General features: G+C 47.9%; 1 protein-coding gene across 1 annotated transcript; it reads right to left on the reverse strand.

Moving 5' to 3' along the window:
* Window positions 1-3603: 3603 nt before the first annotated feature.
* Window positions 3604-13037, reverse strand: LOC147090563 (zona pellucida sperm-binding protein 3-like). The gene is given in 14 exon segments (XM_085977067.1): window positions 3604-3710; window positions 4042-4106; window positions 4193-4284; window positions 4361-4466; window positions 10130-10250; window positions 10327-10461; window positions 10533-10654; window positions 10739-10827; window positions 11246-11375; window positions 11488-11665; window positions 11756-11783; window positions 11785-11860; window positions 11948-12063; window positions 12596-13037. Coding segments are annotated over 14 exon segments (1800 nt in total). The 5' UTR covers window positions 13031-13037.
* Between the last annotated feature and the right edge of the window lie 709 nt (window positions 13038-13746).

Below are 13746 nucleotides of genomic sequence, written 5' to 3' on the forward strand. Positions count from 1 at the left end.
TCTAATGTGTTTTTTTTTTAAATTGAGCCATAAAATGACATGGGTTATCCCGGTGTCATCAACAGAGGAACGAATTTACACCTGGCCTCCCTCTTTAAGTTGGCACAACTAACAAAGGAACTCAAACACAGAATGTTCTTTCGACAAAACGACAGGAAACTCATAAAAGTAAATCATCATATTATTACTCGTGTCGATAAGACTCTCCATTCCCTGCGGTGCCCACCGGTCGCGGGAGGCCTCGAGTGTACCGGTGGGCACTGCCCGCTCCCTATCCAGGGAGCCTGGCGCACAAACACTCGGAGTCCAATGGGTTTTCCAGAAGCTTCTACAAGTGGCTGGATCCGGACGGGATCATTGCCTCATTTTACCGGATCGGAAAGTTGGACCTTAATCAGTTGATATGTACTGTGGGACATTAGTTCGGACAGACTCTTTGTTCTTATTAGTGGTGTCCTGTCCCTTGTGGGGAGGACCCCTTATAGATGATCAGTGTGGGCCTGAGCTTCACCCACTGCCCCTAACTCGTAGTCTGCAAAACAGGACAAGCTCCCCCGTCCCTGCTGATAACTAAAAGGACATCACGAGGGGGAAACAGTCTATCCAATTAAAACCCCAAAATAGTGGCAAAGTCACTCTAATTGCAATTGTCCTGTTTCATACAGTCTGATAAAGAGTGTGATGGTAAATGGAGACTGTCACACTGGAACAACAACACCAACTTGTCATCATATCGCACCTTTAATGCAGAAAAACATCCCAAGGTGCCAACGGTGGAGTGAAGGAAGGGGAGGATCCACAAATGGCCGAGCTGTGGGAACATGAAATCTGAGGGAGGTGGTTAATAGGCTCTGATCCTCTGAGGTTGGGATTTGGTACCTTGTTTGCGCAGAGCACAGGGAGCTTTACTGTGTATCTAACCCGTGCTCTACCTGCCCTGAGAGTGTTTGATGGGACAGTGTAGAGGGAGCTTCACTCTCCATCTAACCCGTGCTGTACCTGCCCTGGGAGTGTTTGATGGGACATTGTCAAGAGAGCTTTACTCTGTGTCTAACCCGTGCTGTACCTGCCTTGGGAGTGTTTGATGGGGTAGTGCAGAGGGAGCTTTACTCTGTATCTAACTCATGCTGTATCTGCCATGGGAGAGTTTGATGCGACAGTCTAAAGGGAGCTTTACTCTGTATCTAACCTATGCTGTACCTGCCCTGGGAGCGTTTGATGGGACAGTTTAAAGGGAGCTTTACTCTGTATCTGACCCGTGCTGTACCTGTCCTGGGAGTATTTGATGGGACAGTGTAGAGGGAGCTTTACTCTGTATCTAACCGTGCGCTACCTGCCCTGGGAGGGTTTCATGGGACAGTGCAGAGGGAGCTTTACTCTGTATCTAACCCATGCTGTGCGTGTCCTGGGACTGTTTGAAGTGACAGTGTAGAGGGAGCGTTACTCTATATCTAACCCGTGCTGTACCTGCCCTGGGAGATTTTGACGTGACATTGTAAAGGGAGCTTTATTCTGTATCTAACCCGCGCTGTAGCTGCACTGGGAGTGCTTGATGGGACAGTGTAGAGGGAGCTTTACTCTGTATCTAACTCATGCTGTAACCTGTATCTGTTACATCGTTATATTATCACATTGTTAAATGGAACTACTTGTTACATTGTTATATGGAACTACTTTGGTTAGTGCATTTATACTGCTATGTGGCACACTGTGTCAGGCAGTGCACAGTGCAAGGTCGGACATCTTGTATCACTCCGCACCATGCGGCAGCAACATCATGAAAGCACTGAGTAAAAGCTGTAAACCAGAAATGAGTTAAAAGTGCCTGTATTACATAGTAATAAAAACACAAGGGGACACAACAGTATCTAACTTATGCTGTACCTGCGCTGGGAGTGATTGATGAGACAGTGTAGACGGAGCTTTACTCTGTATCTAACCCGTACTCTTGCTGCCCTGGGAGTGTTTGATGGGACAGCGTAGAGCGTGCTTTGCTTTCTATCTAACTCCCCACCTCACAGAGCCCTCTATTTCATTCTCCCTCATCTATGCTACCAGCCTCCTTTACAAATGAACAGGAGGAGTCCATTCAGGCCCTCGAGCCTGTTCTGCCATTCAATTCGATCGTGGTCGATCTGTATCTCAACTCCAAATATATCTGCTTCAACCACTCCATGTTCCACATTCTGTGTAAAGAATGTCCTCCTAAATTCTTAATTTGATCTGTTAATGGCCATCTTATATTCCTGCCCCTTTATCCTCACCATCTGGTTGCAGTGGTGCCTTGTTACACCGCCCAATGTTCAACTAAGCAAAGCATTCAACTCACGTAAATCAGACAAAAACGTGACAGAGTCAAAGGAGGAGACATTAGGACAGGTAAATGCCTGGACACTGATGTAGGTTTTAAGCAATGTATTAGGAGGAGAGGTTGAGGGATTTAGGGAGAGAATGTCTGAGCTGAGGGGCTAGATGTCTGAAGGCACGGCCACCAACAGGGGGTGATGGGAGGTGGGGTGGGCGAAGGATTTTGGGCGGGTGGGGGAAATGCACCAGAAGCCAGAGTGCAATGAAAAAGATCATTGATCTTTTACCAATCCCCTCAGCACTGTTTGATTCCACTACCCACCCATGTGTGATGGTGGGTGGTAGGTTACATCACTATATTCAAAAAGGCAATTGTAACTAACCTTTAAGGGATGTTAAATGTGGAACAGAGCCAGCAGAGTGACAGTACGAGGCCAAGACACACCTACCGCCAGTGGGCATGGAGCAAGATGGCCAATTAAGGAGATGCTGCTTTGGTCTAGTCTCTTGACCCCGATGTGGGACTGGAACCTTCTCACAGCGGACTCCTAGCTGGGTGTCTGTAACCCCATCTACTCGCTCTAGAAAGATGGCAGAAGCTCCCCATCGCTTTCATCCCTTTACAAAGGTCACAATATTACTGCAGAGAAGCTGGGATTGTTCTCCTTAGAGCAGAGAAGGTCAAGGGAGGGGTTCAAAATGGTAAGGGTTTTGATTAAAGTAAATAAGGAGAAACGGTTTCCACTGACAGAAGGGTTAGTAAATAACGTCATTGACAAGAGAGCCAGAGGTGAGGAGACTTCTAATATAAAGAAGTTGTTGTGATCTGGAACACGCTGCCTGAAAGGGCGGTGGAAGCAGATTCAATAGTCTCTTTCAAAAATGGGAATTGGATAAATACAAAGAGGTGAAAATGGCAGGGATATGGGGAAGAGCCGGGGGGGGAGTGGGACTAATTGGAGAGCTCTTTCAAAGAGCTAGCACAGGCATGATGGGCCGAATGGCCTCTTTCTGTGCTGTATGATTCCAGTTGCCATCCTATTAAGGCCACAATCTTATTCCAGGTGCAAATGCCTACTTTCAACTACCCAAAACTGAGCGGTGTGTGGTGAAATTGTCAGTTAAATATAGGCCTCCAAAACTGGTCTAGTGTCATTTAGACAACTTAGGTCAAACCACCATGACAGTGTATTTAAAATCCAGTTCAACACCATAGACTGTAACTCAACCAAGTGACATTTCAATTTCATTGAAGCATTTTTTGACAAATAAAGCAGCTCATTTGAGGGAGAGGATTCAGTTGTGTTTCCTGGACAGTAGGAAGTCCACCAGAGAGGCGGAGATCAGGACCTCAGCTGCCAACGTCACAGCCACGACCAGAAGCAGCTCAGAACCCACATCACCTGCGGAGAACGAGAAGCCAATATGGAGTCAGGAGTCACCTCGATAAGAACTCGGAACATCCTCACGAGTCCCAACAGCTTCACTATCCACCGAATGAACCACGTCCAGATCTACATCCAGAACGATCAGAGGTCCAAGTGAGGCCTCACTCTCCCACACAGGCTCAGACTCTGCAACAATTAGTTCCATCCAGTTACAAAACATCCTTCTTCACCCTCAACACCCAACACCACCACAACATTCCAAGCGCAGATGGGACCTCCCTCCTGCACCTGGAGTGTGGTCTTCCTCCAGATCGCAATCTCTGGGCTCTGCAGTTGCCCCCATCACAACAGGCACAAACCTCATTGGATCCTTCCAGCAGGGACAGGCCCAACTCGTCCACCGGGGACCATCTAAACAAGGAAGCAAGCCATCGGTCAGAATGCATCCATACGCCAAAAAGAAAGAGGTCCACCATTCGGGGGTAGATTCCTCTCACCGGTTGGCTGGCTTCTGGAAGGAACAGGCTTTGTTGACTGAATCTGTCCTTTGATCTGCTGCAGCTACTCTCAGGTGGCAACTGATGAAGATCTGCAGGAGACACATCCAGGAGTTACTCAGCGTCAACGCTCACCGTCTTACCTTCCAACATCTGGCCAACTCTTACCAGGTCCCTGGCATCCTCAAGGAAGCGGAACGCATCCAGGTTGAACCAGAGCTTGTCCCGGTGATCTCGCGGCGACACAAAAGACGAAAGGGAGTTTTCGCCTCGGCTGTGTCAACAGGCAACTGGAAAGAGGGTGGGAAAGAGCTGCCCGATTGCCTGCCTCTCTTCCGCGGCCACGTTCGCGCCCGGGTGGCCCTGGATATGGAGTACGCGGAATCCACTGGCACGCTTGAGGCCTTCCGCGACCGGTGGGCGCCGCGGAGAATGGAGTGCATCATCACCCCCGGCAACCAAATTTTAATTTGATTTGTTAAGGTTCCTTTCAAATTTATGTTAATTTACAGACCTTATCATTTGCGACCCTTTAAAAAGGGAGCACATGGTTGACTTTTAATGGGCCATTGCCTATGATAAAGAAAGAGGCAGAGATTGGGTTGACCTTCTCCAAAACCATCAATAGAAAGACATTGGGCGATGTCATCAACCAAAAACCAAACCAAAGTGCCCCCATTGGTTGGAGAGCTTTGGGAACCATCGGCCCAAAGTCGCCTGTAAAAGAAAGAAATAAAGACTTGTATTTATATAGCGCCTTTCACAACCTCAGGACATCCCAAAGCGCTTTACAGCCAATGAGGTACTTTTTGGAGTGCAGTCACTATTGTAATGTCGGAAAGAAAGCAGCAATTTGCGCACAGCAAGCTCCCACAAACAGCAACGTGATAATGACCAGACCATCTGTTTTTAGTGATGTTGATTGAGGGATAAATATTTGCCAGGACACCTGGGGATAACTCCCCTGCTCTTCTACGAAATAGTGGCCATGGGATCTTTTACGCCCGTCTGAGAGGGAAGACGGGGCCTCAGTTTAGCATTGCGGCCGAAAGACGGCACCTCCGACAGTGCAGCACTCCCTCAGTCCTGCCCTGGGGTGTCAGCCTAGATTATTATGCTCGAGTCTCTGGAGTGGGACTTAAATCCACAACCGTCTGAGTCAGAGGCAAGGGTGAGTTTGGGATCGATACAGGGTTATGGAGAGAGCAGGGCAGTGGGATTAGTTTAGGATTGATACAGGGCTATGGGGAGAGAGCGGGGCAGTGGGATTAGTTTAGGATTGATACAGGGCTATGGGGAGAGAGCGGGGCAGTGGGATTAGTTTGGGATTGATACAGGGCTATGGGGAGAGAGCAGGGCAGTGGGATTAGTTTGGGATTGATACAGGGCTATGGGGAGAGAGCGGGGCAGTGAGATTAGTTTGGGATTGATACAGGGCTATGGGGAGAGAGCGGGGCAGTGGGATTAGTTTGGGATTGATCCAGGGCTTTGGGGAGAGAGTGGGGCAGTGGAATTATTTTGGGATTGATACAGGGCTGTGGAGAGAGAGCGGGGCAGTGGGATTCGGTTGGGATTGATACAGGGCTATGGGGAGAGAGTGGGGCAGTGGAATTAGTTTGGGATTGATACAGGGCTGTGGAGAGAGAGCGGGGCAGTGGAATTAGTTTGGGATTGATACAGGGCTGTGGAGAGAGAGCAGGGCAGTGGGATTAGTTTGGGATTGATACAAAACTATGGGGAGAGAGCAGGGCAGTGGGATTAGTTTGGGATTGATACAAAACTATGGGGAGAGAGCAGGGCAGTGGGATTAGTTTGGGATTGATCCAGGGCTTTGGGGAGAGAGCAGGGCAGTGGAATTAGTTTGGGATTGATACAGGGTTATGGAGAGAGCGGGGTAGTGGGATTAGTTTGGGATCGATACAGGGTTATGGAGAGAGCGGGGTAGTGGGATTAGTTTTGGATTGATACAGGGCTATGGGGAGAGAGCGGGGCAGTGGGATTAGTTTGGGATTGATACAGGGCTATGGGGAGAGAGCGGGGCAGTGGGATTAGTTTGGGATTGATACAGGGCTATGGGGAGAGAGCGGGGCAGTGAGATTAGTTTGGGATTGATCCAGGGCTTTGGGGAGAGAGTGGGGCAGTGGAATTAGTTTGGGATTGATACAGGGCTATGGGGAGAGAGCGGGGCAGTGAGATTAGTTTGGGATCGATACAGGGTTATGGAGAGAGCGGGGTAGTGGGATTAGTTTTGGATTGATACAGGGCTATGGGGAGAGAGCGGGGCAGTGGAATTAGTTTGGGATTGATACAGGGTTATGGAGAGAGCGGGGTAGTGGGATTAGTTTTGGATTGATACAGGGCTATGGGGAGAGAGCGGGGCAGTGGGATTAGTTTGGGATTGATCCAGGGCTTTGGGGAGAGAGTGGGGCAGTGGAATTAGTTTGGGATTGATACAGGGCTATGGGGAGAGAGCGGGGCAGTGGGATTAGTTTGGAGATTGATACAGGGCTATTCGGGTAGAGCGGGCCAGTGGGATTAGTTTGGGATTGATACAGGGCTATGGAGAGAGAGCGGGGCAGTGGGGTTAGTTTGGCATTGATACAGGGCTATGGGAAGAGAGTAGATCAGTGGGATTAGTTTTGGACAGTGACGGCTGATTTACCATTTTGGACAGGTGTGGCCTACACTGCCTAACCAAGCCAGCTTGTTCCCATGGCAATGGGGCCTTGGCACAGTCCTCCCAGCAATCTGCCTGACACTTTTTGCGTCGTCTTTGTGATGAAATGCCAACAAAAAAGACAGGGCTGAAGTGGGAACTGCCTGACCATCGTGAGCCGGAACGCTCAGCCGCTGAGTCGAGGACATGACTACGACCCCTGCACTGGAAGTCTCGGAGAGGCAGGTTTGGATTGCTGCATCGGAGAGAGAGAGCTGGCACTGATTTGATGGGCTGAACGGCCTCCCGCTGCGCTGCGAACCTCGGGGGTTCAGAGACACCTGAGCCAACAAACTCATCTGATTGGCGGTCCGACAGAAAACCGCTCCCACCGCACGTGCTCAAAAGTTTCTACCCCCATCGCAGGCAGAAGAGTCTCTGATCTTCAAATGTAATTCACTGCCTGAAGTGTTGTGAGGCATTTTAACGTGGTAAGGAACCATATAATTGCAGATGTTATCAATAAACCGGAAACCTGCCCCAACAGTAGATCATCTTAAAGGTGTCAGCCGGTAGCACACTTGCCTCTGAGTCAGAAGGTCGAGGGTTCAAGTCCCACTCCAGAGACTTGAGCCCATAATCCAGGCTGACACTCCCAGTGCAATGCCGAGGGAGTGCTGCACTGTCAGAGGTGCCATCTTTTGGGTGAAACGTTAAACCGAGGTCCCATCTGCCCTCTTAGGTGAATGTAAAAGATCCTACGGCTGCTATTGGAAGAAGAGCAGGAGGAGTTCTCCCCAGTGTCCTGGGGACAATATTTATCCCTCAATCAACATCACTAAATACAGATTATCTGGTCATTTTCACATTGCTGTTTTTGGAAGCTTGCAAATTGGCTGCTGCGTTTCCCACATTACGACAGTGACTCCATTTCAAAAGTAAAGCGCTTTGGGACATCCTGAGGCCTCCAGCCCTACAACACCCCCGTCTCCGAGATATCTGCACTTCTCCAATTCTGCCCTCTGGAGGATCCCAGATTTCAATCGCTCCACCGTTGGCGGCCTTGTCTTCAGCTGCCTGGGCCCCAAGCTCTGGAATTCCCTCCCTAAACCTCTCCAGTGCTCCATGCTCCTTAATACCTCCCTCTTTGACCAAGCTTTTGGTTATCTGCCCTAATATCTCCTTATGTGGCTTGGTGTCAAATTTTAATTGAAAGCGCTTCTGGGACATTTCAGTACGTTGAAGGGGCGACATAAATGTAAGTGGTTAAGTATTGACAACAGTCCTACTGCAGATTTCAGCCAGCATTCACTGACCAGGGTCGGCCACGAGAGATACAAAAGTGTGCTCGTTAAGTTTGTGTGGATTCTAGCCCCACCGGATGCTGGAGATCCAGTACGGCAACTCAATCCCACTTGGGGACCTAGTATGTTGGTTAGACATAATTATTTTTTATTGTAGGTCCCACACTCACGTCAGAGATGTTTAGAAAGAACAATCTTTTATTTATACAGCACCATACCATGTTCAGGATGTCCCACCAACACCTTAAACATTCACTCCCTCCACCACCGGCACACTGTGGCTGCAGTGTGTACCATCTACAAGATGCACTGCAGCAACTCACCAAGGCTTCTTCGGCAGCATCTCCCAAATCCATGACCTCTACCAGCTAGAAGGACAAGGGCAGCAGGCGCATGGGAACACCAGCACCTCCAAGTCACACACCATCCTGACTTGGAAATATATCGCCGTCCCTTCATATAGTCGCTGGGTCAAAATCCTACAACTCCCTGCCCAACTGCAGCTGGACTAGAAAGCAGCTCACCACCACCACCACCACCACCACCTTCAAGCCTAACTAGGCATGGGCAATAAATGCAGGTCTTGGCAGTGACACCCACATCCCATGAACAAATTAAAAAATGCACTTCATAACCAATGAATTACTTCTGAAATGTAGTCACTGTTGTCAGAAACATGGCAACCCATCAAGAGCCTACAAACAGCAATGTGATAATGGCCAGATCATCTTATGATGTTGGCTGATGGATAACAATTGGTCAGAGGGAAGAACTCCCCTGCTCTTCTTCCAAAAAGTGCCACAGGATCTTTTACATCCACCCGAGGGGCCAGAAGTGGCCTCGGTTTAACTTCTCATCCGAAAGATGGCACCTCCGACAGTGCAGCACTGGGAGTGTCAGCCTGGCTTTTGTACTCAAGCTTTCTATAGTGGGATTTGAACCTACGACCTTCCGACTCAGGCTAGAGCGCTGTCCACTGAGCCACGGCCAAGACCGAAAGCCATTTAAGGGGCCTTCAGAGATGCAATTCCTCAGGTGACTAATCCTGCAGGTTAACAAGCCATCGACAGCACAGAAACAGGCTATTCAGCCCAACTAGTCCATGCTCCACACGAGCCTCCTCCCACCCTTCATCTCACCCAAACAGCATATCCTTCCTCCCTCATGCTTAGAGCTCCCCCTTAAATGCAGCTACACCATTCGCCTCAACCACTCCGTGATAGCGAGATCCACATTCTCACCACTCTCTGGGTAAAGAAGTTTCTCCTGAATTCACCATTGGAGTCATTAGTTAGTTACTACCTTGTAGTTACAGGCCCCGAGTTCTGGTCTTGCCCCCAAGTGGAAACATCGATATCTAACCCATCGCACCCAGTCATAATTTTAAACACCCTCAGCCTTCTCTTTCCTTGAGAAGGCAACCCAAACAGGTCAATCTTTCCTAATAAGTCGAATCTCAGTTCTGGCATCAGCCTAATAAATGTTTTGCACCCTCGCTGGTGCTGCTATCATTTTTAGAATATGGACATCTACCCCATTTAGACTCATTATCCCAGTCAGTTAGAGGACTAAACAACCTCCACTTCTAGTAATAAACTAATCCCAGCATTAAAATTTCCAGGAACGTTGCAATTTCATGGGGCTCAATAATCAGTCCCACTAACCTCAATCCACAAGAGCCCCACAAAGCTCCTTAACAAGGGACAAACAGCAGGCCAAGATAACTAGCTCCAGGCAAACACTTCCAAGTTGCTGTTAATAAACTAGTGAAATGGGGCAGATACCCCAGTAGCCTGATATCTGGTGAAAAGCTTAAATACACTCAGCAGGCATGCCACTGGGTCAAGAATCATTAATGGAAGTAAATAAATATGGAAAACTTCCCATATTCAGAATGCAAATCCCCAGCCGTGATCAATGACCAAATGCCAGCAATAACCATGACAGATTTGCTAATTTCACTACTTTATTAATCACAAGTTGTTGCGCAGGGTTTGCTTGTGTTTCCTGTACAGGAACAAGGCGATCAACGAAGCAGAGATCAGAGACACAGCAGTCACAGTCAGGGCCACCATCAGGACCACCTCAGACTCAGCACCTAAACAGCAATGAGAAACCAACAGTGAGTGAAAAAAACTGAGGGGGAAATGGAAACTAGCATTCGGCCAACTCACCACCTGGAGACCTCTCCGCCATCCGTTGCTCAACCTCATTAAGGGACTCAGTTGCCAGGTCTGTCACATCAGTGTCCAGAATGACCAGGGGTCCAAGGGAGGCCTCACCCTCCCACTTCAATTCAGCATCACTCACTGCAATATCAAACATTCCAGTTAGAGAGGGTAAAGGGCAACCTCCAACATCTAGAGGATCAATGTCCTACCAGCGTCAGGTACAAGATCCCTCCTTCCTCTGGAATCAAATCCAAACTCCCTTGTGGCACTGCAGTTGCCCAAGTGACAACAGGCACAAACGTCATTGTTGGATACTTCCAATGGGGTCCAGCTAAACAAGAGAATCAGTTTCACAATCAGGTTGGGCATCACTTCCCCACACAACACATCCCTGAGGGAGAGAGGGGGCACTTACACATTCTGCATCTTCTGGAAAGTACAAGCTTTGCTCATGGAATCTCTCCGATCCACTGCAGCAACCTTCAGGTGACAGGAGATGAAAATCTGAGGGACACAGTCAACGCAAGTCATTATATAGTGACTCCCTCCCAACTTGGGAACTCAATGAACAGGTGGATTCAGGGGACAAGTAGCAGAATGGATAGCAAGCTGGCTAGAAACAGAGAAAAGTGGTTAATGTTAGTGATTCATAGGAGTACACAGGATATACAGCAGAGGGATTTCAGGGGAAACTTCTTTACCCAGAGAGTGGTGAGAATGTGGAACTCGCTACCACAGGGAGTGGTTGAGGCGAATAGTGTAGATTCATTTAAGGGGAAGCTAGATAAATACATCAAGGAGAAAGGAATAGAAGGATATGTTGGAGAGTTAGATGAAGAGGAGATGGAGGACACTCATGTGGAGCACAACCCAGTTATGCAGATTGGCTGTAAATACTTTGCAGTGGTCGGCTTCCTCTTACCAAGGAACGATCATCTCCAAAGAAGCGGAACGCATCCAAGTCAAAGTGGAGCTTGTCCAGCTCACGCTCGTCTCTTGGCAACACGAAGGTTGAGAAGAAGGAGTCCTCAGCTTTGCTGTCGAGGAGGCAACTGAAGAAATAATTTTTTTTTTTTTTTTTTTTTTTTTTTAAAAAACGACATGGAGTGAATCAAGAGAAGCCATTGAGACAGGATCAGCTGGAGAAAGCAGAGTGCTCCTTACCCATTGTAGTCAATGATGCTGTATCTCGGGGCAGAGTCCTCGTCTGGGCTCAACGTAGCGACACAGCGGTCAATGTAGAGCTTCAGGGGCATGTGGTTGGTCATTGAAACAGAGGCCTCAATGTGAATGAGGTCACCCAGGTAGTAGACAGTCGAGGTGCGCTCTGTGAGCCAGCCATCTGAAGTACAAGAGGGACAAGGGTTGGAGACTGGGTACAACTCCCAGTGGGTGACTACAGGAAATCATTCCACATCCACCCATCACATACCATTCATTAGGCACAGAGAGAATGACAGAAAGCCCCTCTCCAGACTTGGTGGAGCTGAACGGGATCCAGGTGGGCTTGATCGGGTTGCTGCTCACATTGCCCTTCCTGGAAAGACAATGGAGCCATTTTAGGACACGGTCAGAGAACTACACCAGCTGTAGACGTTATTTGCGACAGTGTAAAGAATCTTACCTAAAATAGTGGCACTCAATGGGAACGACAGCTCCATTAGTTCTCACAATGACAGATCCATGGGCCTTGGGGGTGTGGTTCAGGTGGGTGGCGTAGACCAGGAAATCTCCAGACATCTGAAAGACATCAGGTTCAGAAATGGACAACATTCTACTCAGGTGGTTGGAAGTTGTGCAGCCTCAGCAGCTAAAGCAAGGAGGGGGATTGCAAGCACAAGACAATTAAACAGAATAAAGACTCAATGAAAGGACAACTTCACTTCAATAAAAAAGGAGCCACAGGTTGATAATTTAGAGCAATGAAAAGAACAAGATTAAAGCCTCATTTAAGCCAGACTCCCCTGTATTCTGATACAAAAGGAGTGGAAGAAAAAAAACTCAATATTGTAGATAACTAAACCCCCAGTGACCTGAACATCCACAAGACAGTTAACTTTTCCTTCCTTACATCCTAAGTGAAGGATCAAGGCCAATAAGGCCGAGATCAAAGTTGGAGACACTCAGGAAAACCAGTTAAAGCAAAGGACAATACATAATTCAACACAAGTCTGGAGGTTTTAAAAGCAGGAGACAGGAATCAGGGTAGGAAAAACAAGTTGGGTCTATTCCAGACACCAAGCTTAGAGCAAGAGTTGAGGAATCACATTACCTTCACTCTGCTGCCACACTCATGCAGCCCATAGTCAAAGAGGACGGTGTGGTTCTGAGAGTAGATCCCAGTTGGCCGACAACCTGCCATCCCCAGGGTCAGGTCAGCAGCTTTAATCAGGTGCCTGGTTCCAAATAAATCCATCTGTACCCTGACCAGCAGGTTGTGCTCTCCACACTGCACCCTCACAGTCTGCAGTGGAGACACACTGCGCCCCTCAGACACACTGAAACCGGAGCCAAAGGGAGACCCAGGAGAAGGGACTCGCTGAGGCCCAGGGGTGGCTTTTACTCTTCTCCATGGAAACCTCTGGCCCCCAAACTGTTGCCAAATATCAGAGGAACAAACAGCTCCAACTAACACCAGCACTGGGAGCAAACCCCTCACTACAAAATCCCCCATGATACTAAACAACTCAACTATCCCTCCACCCATCAACAAGCACCTTTTATACACACAACCTGCAGTCACATTGAGCCGATTAACCCCAATCTCCACAATTTCTACCCAATCACAGAACTCATGGATTTATTGCCAGGAGGGCCTATTTTAATTCAACCAATCGGAGTGACCCTTTTGATTGGGTGGTTAAGCAAATCTACAGTAATCTTTTTTGTGTGGGTGATTAACCAATTAGTTTATAAATAAAACTTTAAAGGAACCATAACAAATTAATTTAAAATTTGGCTGCTCTTTTTGATTAAAGCAATTGACTGTAACTTAAGAAAACATTCGACCAATTAGGGGTGCTCTTTTGATTAAACTAATCAACTGTAAATTAATAAAACTTTAAATAAAACTTGAAAAATAAGAAAAAAAAATAATAAAAAAAGGAAAAAGTCAGAACTGATGGATTTATTGCCAGGAGGGCCTATTACAATTTGGTCAATCACCCCCACCTGAAAGAGTCGCACAAGGGCACATTTTGATGGGCACCATTAATACAGTAGTCATCCACTTTGGATCTAAAAAGGATAGATCAGCGTACTTTCCCAATGGTGAGAAGCTCGGAATTTAGAAAGTTAAGGGGTGATTTGATTGAAGTTTTCCAGATATTAAGGGGAACCGATAGGGTACACAGAGACAAACTAATTCCGCCGGTTGGGAGTTCAGGACAAGGGGACATAGCCTAAAAATTAGAGCCAGATCTT

The sequence above is a fragment of the Somniosus microcephalus genome, unplaced genomic scaffold (assembly GCF_052327205.1).
Source record: "Somniosus microcephalus isolate GS21.2 unplaced genomic scaffold, FLI_Smic_1.0 unresolved_chr4, whole genome shotgun sequence".
Lineage (NCBI taxonomy): Eukaryota > Metazoa > Chordata > Chondrichthyes > Squaliformes > Somniosidae > Somniosus > Somniosus microcephalus.